At 53.3% G+C, this 9,552-nt stretch overlaps 1 protein-coding gene across 1 annotated transcript in view; it reads right to left on the minus strand.

Moving 5' to 3' along the window:
- PI4KA (phosphatidylinositol 4-kinase, catalytic, alpha) overlaps nt 1-9,552 on the minus strand; it is a 196,063-nt gene that overhangs the window by 35,365 nt on the left and 151,146 nt on the right. Inside the window, exons 26-30 of the mRNA XM_006894563.1 lie at nt 7,944-8,025; nt 7,294-7,377; nt 6,364-6,453; nt 4,134-4,253; nt 305-397 (exon numbers count right to left, since the gene is read on the minus strand). Coding sequence (XP_006894625.1) covers nt 305-397; nt 4,134-4,253; nt 6,364-6,453; nt 7,294-7,377; nt 7,944-8,025 — 469 coding nt within the window. The remainder of the gene's footprint in view (nt 1-304; nt 398-4,133; nt 4,254-6,363; nt 6,454-7,293; nt 7,378-7,943; nt 8,026-9,552) is intronic.

Here is a 9,552-nt window from a genome sequence, read left to right on the forward strand (position 1 = left end):
ACTGAACTTAACAGACCTATTATCTCAGGCAGGGTGGGAGGCAGCAAATGTTCACTACATCAAAGAGAGTCTGCCCAAAAGAAGACTGGTGCTTGAAACCTCCCCCAGTATGAGCAGGCAACTGTCACGCTCAAGTGTCAAATGTTGCAGAATGTTCCAGAGGCCCCAAATCTACCTTAGTGCATGTGCCATCTTCTCCACACCTACTCACATCCCTCCCTCACATCTCTTGTGGAAGGAGCTCAGTGGCATTGGGACACAAGGACAGGAGGAAAGGCCGCCTCTGACACGAGGGAAGACGCACCTCTCCAGCATAGCGGTTCCGCAGGTTCAGGGACGCCATGAAATTGGAGTAGTCTTTCTTCACACAGGCTGGCCGCTCAGTCAGCTGCGTTGCCTATACACAAACATGGAGAAGTATTTAAATTGCGGCAGCCACAGGTCTGCTATGGCAAAACACAAATGAAGATGCCTGGGGTTAGGGATATGTTAATCAAATGAAACCATGCAGGACATCTTTACAGTCTGACACAACTCTCAGAAGAGGCCCACCAGAGCCACATATGCACAGCTCCCTGGAAGGCAGCCTGCAGTATAGCTCGACCCCGCTGTCCCAATAGCCTACACTGAGTGATGGATGGTCATTGCAGAGGTAGCTGAGGGCAGAGGTGGAAAGGACTGAGCTAGCATTGCAGCTAACAGTGATAATAAAGGAGGTTCTGTGGAGGCTAATGTGGGGAAGGAGGTACTGTGAGCACCTGGGCAGGACCCAGAGGAACCCAGGTCTGGTCGGGGCAGGAGGGAAGAGCAAAGGCAGCCTAGGCTCTTGTCCATAGGGCTGAGCTCTGCCCCTTCCTCACCTCTGAACGGCCCTGTTGCATGTAGAAGAGGCTAGAAGAGGCAGGCTCTGGAGTCAGTCTGAGACTCTGCCCTCTCCAGCTGTGACTCCAGTTTTCCTCCTGAAACTGGCTGACAGACGCACTATCCACTACACTACACGTGGTAGCTGCTGCCACTGTGGCGTGGTGGTGGCAGTCTGGGGCACTGAGTGTGGGTGTATGATGAAAAGGTTGCCCACACAGTGGCCAAGGGACACAGGAGAGGGGACAAGTTAATGGAGTAGTATGCAGGGGACGGAGGAGTACCTGGCAGGCCCAGGGGCAAGCAGAGAGGACAGGTGAGGCTGTAGAGGTAAGCAAAGACAGGCACCCAGCTCATTCAGGGCACCAGAAGCAGAGTGATGACCACCTTTCCCATCCCAGTGGGTGGCCCCAAGCAGAGCCCAGAGGATACCCCCTTTTCACCCCACCACAGTGCAGTGAGCAAGCTTGGAGACCTCAGGCCCGTGCCAGCTCAGCAACACAGGGTGGATGGGGTGTTGCTAGGACCATCCCCGTCCTCTGAAGGGCAGAAGTCACCAGAGAGGCCGGGTAGCTACGGGGAATTTAGAAAATACAGTCCTCGACAGTAGGGTTTCAAAAGGAGACTTGGGACTGGAGGAGGGTTATGCCTGGGAAGCCAGTGCACTGTTTCTGAACACAGGCAGCTGTGGTGCCATGTGTTCACGGCTGGCTGACACTCCTGCCACCCTCTGTCATCCACCGCCAGATAGGCCCCCAGTCTGGGGGCTGTCTATTCCCCACGTCTTCAGGTGATGAAGACAGTTGAGAGCACATGTACAATCTGACACGTTTGTGCTGACATGACATGACACTGACATGGTTCTGATGGTGTGATAGAGGGCCCCATCCAGCAGGAAATCTGAGAGCTCGTGCCAGCAGGGGCCATGAAGAAGTTGGAGGAGGGGGTTGGCTAGAATGTCCCAGCAGGGGCCACACAGGAGTTAGAGGTTGGAGGTGGCTGGAAAGTGCCAGCAGGGGCCACTGAGGCCATGCAGGGGACATGAGGCCATGTAGGAGTTGGAGGTGGGAGGTGGCCTGGATGTGCTGGCAGGGGACACAGAGCCATGCAGGAGCGGGGGCTGACCAGAACATGTGAAAAGTGTGAAAACAACCCCCCAGAGGTTTAGACTCAGTCTAGGTGGCTTCCAACCAAACCTCATTCACGCCATTCTCTTGGGTCCCCCTTTCTTTAGCCGACTTCTCTGTGACTTCACAAAGGGAGCCCAGGCCCTGGGCAGGAATCCCAAATTCTGGGTTCCCTTCAGAGAGTCACAGGGCCATCCTCCAAGCTCCCAGACTTGGGAGTTCTAGGGTGCCCGCTGCTCATCATTACTGCCACAATGGGAGGATACAGGACCAATATCCACATCTTCTCAATATATCTTTATAACAATCAACACAATTTGGGAAAATCTCCTTTCTGGAAAAGGAGACACTGCTGGGGAGACGAGAATGAATTCCTTGATTGTTAGAGTGGGCCAAAGTTATGAGGTGGGTCCCTGGGCATTCCTTGCTGAGCTTGCTCTGCACATGACATGCCACACCACAGGGCAGAGCTGTGGTGAACCCCATGATCTCAGCCTAGTTGAAGGGGTTCCCATGGCTCCTGACAAGTCCCTGGGGTGGCACAATCTGGTAGGCAGTCTGCGACCATGCTTCTAAGAATGTCCCTCTGACACAGCTTCTCCCCTCTGGAATATTCTGAGTGATGGGAGGAATTACACAGAGCAGGTACCACTTCGGTTAGGATCCCAAACACACCAACAATCAAAGCACAATGAAGGAACATCTGTCCTTGTGCAGCAACAGAGAGAGAGAGAGAGAGCCTAACTTAAATGTTCCGAGGATGGTGACTGAAACCAAGTGGGCAGAACAAAGCTGGAAGGGGTCAGCTGGCTGGAGCCTAGTAAAGGACTACAGTCTGCACCCATGTGCTTGGTTTGTGACTTTTCCTCCAGGCCTCTGGCTGCATCCTCAAAGTGTTGAAAGCTGTGCCCAGTGCCAGTCTGCACCGTAGACGTGCCAGAGTAGGGGCCCCAAGGTATAGGACAGCAGGCCAGCCTGTGCAATCAATCAGCCAGTCATAGCTCAGTTGGCCATGTGTGCAGAGGTAGACATCTCTACAAGAAACACAATGAGCTCGGCATGAGTGCTTCGATAACCAGGAAAGCAGTGACAGTCATCTACCTCGGGCACTGCTCACGGGTCCTGTACTCCAGCTCCTTCCTAGCTTGGGGGATGGGATGAAGAGCCATAGGCCAGTCCTGTAGCCTTCCTTCCCATGCTCTCAGCCTCTGCACCATTATCATACCATACCCTTCCGAGACAGGCCACCTTCCGGCGTTCCTGGCCCTGGTAACTGAGGCTGCTACACTCTACACCTGCCCCATCAGGCCGGCCAGAGCACCACTTGTCCAATGCCTGTCCTGACACTAATGAGCAGCATGCCTGAGGAGCTCAGTCGGAGTCCTGGGTGGTGCTGTGGGCTATGTGCTTGGGGCAAAGTAAAATGGTGACGACAGGAATCTACTCAAAAGTGCCCCGGAAGAACAGCTTGCCAATCGACTTCTGAAAGATCTGTCCCTGAAAACCCTCTGGGGCACAGTTCTGCGCTGATGCATACAGGGACCCCATGAGCTGGGGATGTAGGGATGCCAGGTATTGGGGATGCTGTGAGCTGGAATGTGAGGATGCCAGGATTGCGGGGATGCTGTGAGCTGGGGATGCAGGGACATGAGGATGCTGTGAGCCAGGGATTTGGAGACATGGTGAGCTGGGAACACCGTGAGCTAGGGACCCAGGGACAGTGTTTAGCTGGGTACATGGGGACTCTGTGTGCCGGGAGCCAGGAACACGGGGATGTGTGGATGCCGTGAGCTGGGAATATGGGGACGTCAGGAACGTGACGATGTGCAGACACCATGAGCCAGGGACACTTCAATGGCACCTGGCTGATTAACTGAGTCTGCTGTACTCTATGTTCAGCTACATCAGAATAGCATTTGTAGAAAACTAAAATCTACCAAGTAGCCCAAGAGAGCAATTCAAATATACAGCCTCCAAGATAACGCCACTAACATCTTGCTCTGCTGTGATATGGCACTTGACGTCAAAAGTGACCCCTGCCATGGACTGAACTCAAACTTCCAGAACCCATGTGTTCCAACTGCCTTTCTGCAGGACTGCATCCCACCGCCTGCGCCCAGGGGTGCTGTTCAGTGTGTCACCTACCCCTAGAGTTGTGTTCTGCTTATTGTAGCCGGCAAAGTGCAGGATACTTTCAGTGGCCATGGCCAAGCCTGTGTGCTGGGACAGCCCCGATACCCAGTTCTGATGCTTGTTCAGGTATTCCTGAGAGAAGAAAAAGACTAGTTTATTTTCCTTTTTTTTTTTTAAATTGAGATTTAATGAAAGTTTACCAAGAACTTGGATTTCTATTCATTCACTGTTGCACATTTTCCTCTCTACTGCCCCCCTAGTTCACTTTTCTCTTAAAAAATATTCTTTCATTACTGCACAATTCTCCCCTGCCCCCAAGTCCACTTTGCTATATACCTCGTTCTGGAGAAGCAAGTGTTAAGGGTTGGGATGTGTTCTCCCTCCCAGGGCTGAAGTATTCAAAAGGGTGTGTGGGCCAGATAGCAGTGACCAAGGTACGTCTATCTGGTCAGCAAATGGCAAATGCAGGGACATGGTGGTGGGTGTGCGCGTGTGTGCACATGCCCACAGGCCTGGGCATCCCAGGTGCTCAGCAAGGGACCAGCGGGAGAGGCCTCAAGTGGCAAACACATGTCACAACAGCCTGCTCCAGGGCGATTCTCATCAGTTCAAACACAATGGTGACAGAGTTAATGATGCAATGATGGGGAGTCCCTAGGGAACACGTTTTCTAAGTGGACTGCTTTAGCAAGCAGCACAGAGAGCAGAGGATGGTGACGAGGTGGAAAGTGGAGCCTCCCAGAGGTGGGCTGGGGAGCCCAGAACTGCCTGGTTGTACACGGGTGAGGAGTGTGGCCTGCTGGGATACTCTGCTCTCCTTTCTCCCTACCATTCCTAAGCCAGGCCTCAGGACATCAGAGAAGACAAAACATGTGACCACTTTATGAGTAAGGGCCCACCCCTCTTCGATTGCCACCTTGGGGGCCGAGATCTTTTTCCTTTGCATAAAACCAGAATTAAAGATTTCTCAAGTATTAGCAATCACTCCACTCTGGAGAGTTCTAGGGCAAAGATGAGGCAGACACAGGTTGCAGGAGTCGCTGAATAATAAGGCTGCTCTGTTCAGCTTTACCTGGCTCAGCTTTGCTCTTTTCTGTACTGTGGCAGGAGGAACCTTTATAGCCTGAGGCACAGCCTGTGGGTCCTTGGAGCTCGAGGTTCTGCCCTTCCTGGACCCAACCCAGCACTGCTGAACCAGCCTCATTTTTAACAGGGCCGCCAGCTCCCCTCACCAGCTTGCTCCGAACACACCCTCGTCAGGACCTAACCCTGCACTGCCAAACCAGCCTCATCTTTAACAGGGAGGCAAACTCTCCTCACCAACTTGCTCCAAGCACCTGCTCACACAAGGCCAGAAGTCTTCCTGATCTTGACACCTCTAGCCCCCTTTGAGGTGACTTCTGTCTGTCTACCCTGTGGTGCTGCTGTTCTGCCTGCGAACGGCCATCTCTGGGGCAATGGCTTATTCTGAAGTTGCTAGCATTTACAAGTCAAGTGCTCTTGTAGTAGAAGACTTGGGCACACGTAAGAATGCTGCCTAGGGGTGGCCATCAGGCACCCATGGTCCTTGATGCACCTGTGCAGCCCCTCAGGGACAGTGCCTGATCCTGCCTTCCTGCCTCCACATGCTGCCAGAAGACAACTGGTGAGGTGAGCTTGGAGCTGTCTGTCCTGTCAGCTGGTCCACACACTTGCTCTCCTCACTGTCTCACTGTCACATACTCCATGGTGTCTGATTCTAATCTGCTTTGTAAATGTCTACTAGCCTCAGGCTCCAGCCAATATTCTTGGTCTCTGTTTATTCAGGGAGCTCTTCTGGCCTAGTGGTCAGAAGTTGTGCTGCAATCTTGAAGTCATGTAGTTTGAATCCACCAGTTTCTCCACAGAAGGATGGGCAACCTCCTATCATGTGATTTACTGCCTCTGAAAATGTGCTGGAGGATCAGCTGAGTTGTTTCTGACTTGACAGCAAACAACATTTATTTACCAAATCCTTGCATGGTACAAATTGTCCACATGCTCGGCTCCCAAGTAAAAGGTGGTGGATGTTCAAGTTCACCCAGTGGTACGCTGGGAAGAGGACCTGGTGATCTAATCCCAGAAAATCACTGTCTGAGAACCTAGGCCCACAGTCTAGGTTGCCTTATGCAGAGTCGAGTGATCTGGGCTCTCATATCAACCCAGACCCTGCTGGTCAGCGTAGAGGGCTCACTGCCTGATCTTGTGGGTTTCCAATACATACCTGAAGATGGGATTTGGTGACAGTTGGCGCCCACTTCATTGCCTCCTGCAGGATCATACCACAGCGTGCAGCAAAGTCCTTCACGATGCTCTGGAAGAGAGTGCCTGTCCTTGAACGACCTGAGGCCAGTCTACCTGGGCTGTTGGAGGGCAGCCAGGTGCCATTTGTGGGACTGAGCCTGCCATAAAGCCCACTGTGTGTGGGCAGCTGTTCCTGTGTGACCCACAACCTGAGGCAGAGGAACATGGGACAAGTGTGCTAGCATCTCATGCTGCAGCTGGGAGCAGAGTCACAACACCAGGAAGGGAGGGCAGGCAGGTTCTGGGGTGAAAATCCATCACAAGTGCAAGCTGCTGTACGTTGTCACACAGACGAGTCCCAAGTGAGGTGACCAGCCCAGCGCAAGGAGTCACACTAAGCTGAGGCCTCAATAGTGCCGAGGGAGGGCTCCTGAATTAGACCCAGCTGGGGGAAAAAGGTAAGCTCATGCTTTCACACTGGAGCTGTTTATCTGTCTGTTTCTCCAGGGTCTAACGAAAAGCCAGCAGTGACAGGAAGCTCACAACAAAGAAGTCAGCACATCTTAGGGAAGTGAAGTTTGCCTGAAAATCCCACCTCCCTAGGGAAGACCTGGTAGTCATGGACGCCTATGGGGGGAAGGGGGAAACCATGCACAACCACGGCTGGGTCACGCCCTCTAATGGCAGAGCCATGCTGGCCACAGTCATCAGCAGGTGTGTGGAGTGCTGGCTTTGGGGAGAGCTGGACTGGGTGGAGGTGCGGTGTACTGCATACTGTGACTTGGTCAACAGTGAGGGTCCCTTCGTGAGAGAAGCTCCTCTCACTCACACCTTACAATTGACCAATGCCTTGAAAGCACTTGGTACACTCAGAGGGAAAATGACTCATGACAAGTGGGTGCTGGCCTACCTCCCGGGCCTCATATGTGTCGGGAACTGTGATCCGGTAGGGGGCGTCGGGGATATTATAATATGGCTGGTCCTTGTGGATGTCCTGGAAGTACAGAGGATGGCCTCACCACACTGCCCTCCGCCCACTACCACACGTGTGACATGCCCTGACATGGATGGCCTCATCACATTGCCCTCCTCTCACCAACACACGTGTGTGAGATAACCCGATGTGGATGATCTCACAACACTGCCCTCCACCCACCACATGTGTGACATGTCCTCAGAAGGACAGCCTCCTCACACTACCCTCCCCCCATCACATGTGTGTGACATATTCCCCGGAGGACAGTCTCCCCATACTGGACTCTATCTACCATCTACACATTCCCATGTAGATGGCCTCACCACACTGCCATCTGCCCACCACCACACGTGTGTGACACATCTCCAGGAAGAGAGCCTCCCCATGCTGCCCTCCATCTACCACATGTTTGTGACATGTCCCCAGGAGGATGGCCTCCCCACCTGTCCTTCATCTGACATGTGTGACATGCCCCCATGCCTATGACAGCTTCTGCATCAGGGTGGGATCTATCCCTCTCTCTACTCAAGTCCTGAAGGGACATGTCATGCTCAGGTGCCTGGCACCAGGCCCAGGGCACTCACGGCACTCAGCGACAATGACAGGGTCTGCAGGATGTCCAGCATGGTCTTCAGCACCGTCCCACTCCAGAGCAGGTGAGGGAACCTGCATGCAGAACCAGGATCTGAGACCCAGAGAAACTTAAAAATCTTAAGAGAGTCCCCAGCGAGAGTCGGCCCACCTCCACAGTTGCCTTCCCACAGCCTGGATCCCCCCACCTGAAGAGAGGGGACGGGCAGCTACCTCCCAAGTTCTGTGCTCAGGTGGCTGCTCCAGACTCACAGCCCACACTCCGGTCACCTCGGCCATGCATCAGATGGGCGCATTCCTCTCCCCAGTTAGCCTCTCCTGTTCTCAGCCACCACTCCCCAGTGTTGGCCCGGGATTGCATAAACATAATGGTGCATGAATTCCTGGGGTGAAGGAGCCACCAGGCAGTAAGCTCTGGACAACCCCTGAGGGGCCATCAATTATACTGATGTGACTTTTACACTGGCCAGAAAATCCAGTTCTGGACACATGCCATACGTGACCCTGTGGAGCTCCAGGATACCCTCCAGTGAGCTGTTGGAAGCTGCTGTATAGCTCACCCTCCCTGGTTTGTGAGTGTGGGGACAGGGCTCAGAAGTGCTTGCTCTTGTCTTCTAGAGGCCAGAGTGGGGACAAGTCAGTGCAGGATTCTGTCCTTCCTATGGCTCACAACGGTCACATGTGGCCATGGGAGGAGGAGACAGCTCTGGGCTAGGACAGATGTGTCTCCCTGGGAACCATTTAAGGGATGTCTCAGGACAAGGTGCTGGGCAGGATCCTGCCACGGCAGGTGGAACCAGGCATGAGGGACAAGCCTGTACTCAAAATAGATGCCTCAGCACCACAACCCAGGTCTTGCAGAAAACTGAGAGCACTTGGGAAGGTGCTGAGGGCTTGGATTCTGCCTCCACAATAAGCTGGCCTAATCATGTAAAGATTGAGATGTGCTGATACAGTGTCTATGGCATAGACTCAAATGGGTTGAGGATGAAGAGGATGGGGTGAGGCAATACAGGATTCAGATCTGTTGTTTACAGGGTGGCTATGGGTCGTATTTGACATGAAGGCACTTAACACCACCACAAATCCCCCTTGCATACCCAGTGACCGAAGTTGATTATTTAACTGAAATTCATCCTCTGCTCATAAACACGGATTGTACTTCCACATTTACACACAGCTGTTGCCATCCACACCCATGCTGAAACACACAGAGCACAGAAGCAGTGTTCACCCCCCCCACACACACTCACAGACCCCCACTGCAGACCTCACAGTGCACAGCAGTGTTCACACCACACACACACTCACAGGACCCCACTGCAGACCTCACAGAGAACAGAAGCAGTGTTCACACCGCACATACTCACTCACAGACCCCCACTGCAGACCTCACAGAGCACAAAAGCAGTGTTCACACCCACCCTACACTCACAGACCCCCAATGCAGACCTCACAGAGCACAGAAGCAGTGTTCACCCCCCCCACTCACAGAACCCCATTGCAGACCTCACAGAGAACAGAAGCAGTGTTCACACTACACACTCACAGATCCCCACTGCAGACCTCACAGAGCACAGAAGCAGTGTTCACCCCCCCCAC

Source organism: Elephantulus edwardii, unplaced genomic scaffold (assembly GCF_000299155.1).
Source record: "Elephantulus edwardii isolate Elephantulus edwardi_28Jun2011 unplaced genomic scaffold, EleEdw1.0 scaffold00146, whole genome shotgun sequence".
In the NCBI taxonomy this organism is placed as follows: Eukaryota; Metazoa; Chordata; class Mammalia; order Macroscelidea; family Macroscelididae; genus Elephantulus; species Elephantulus edwardii.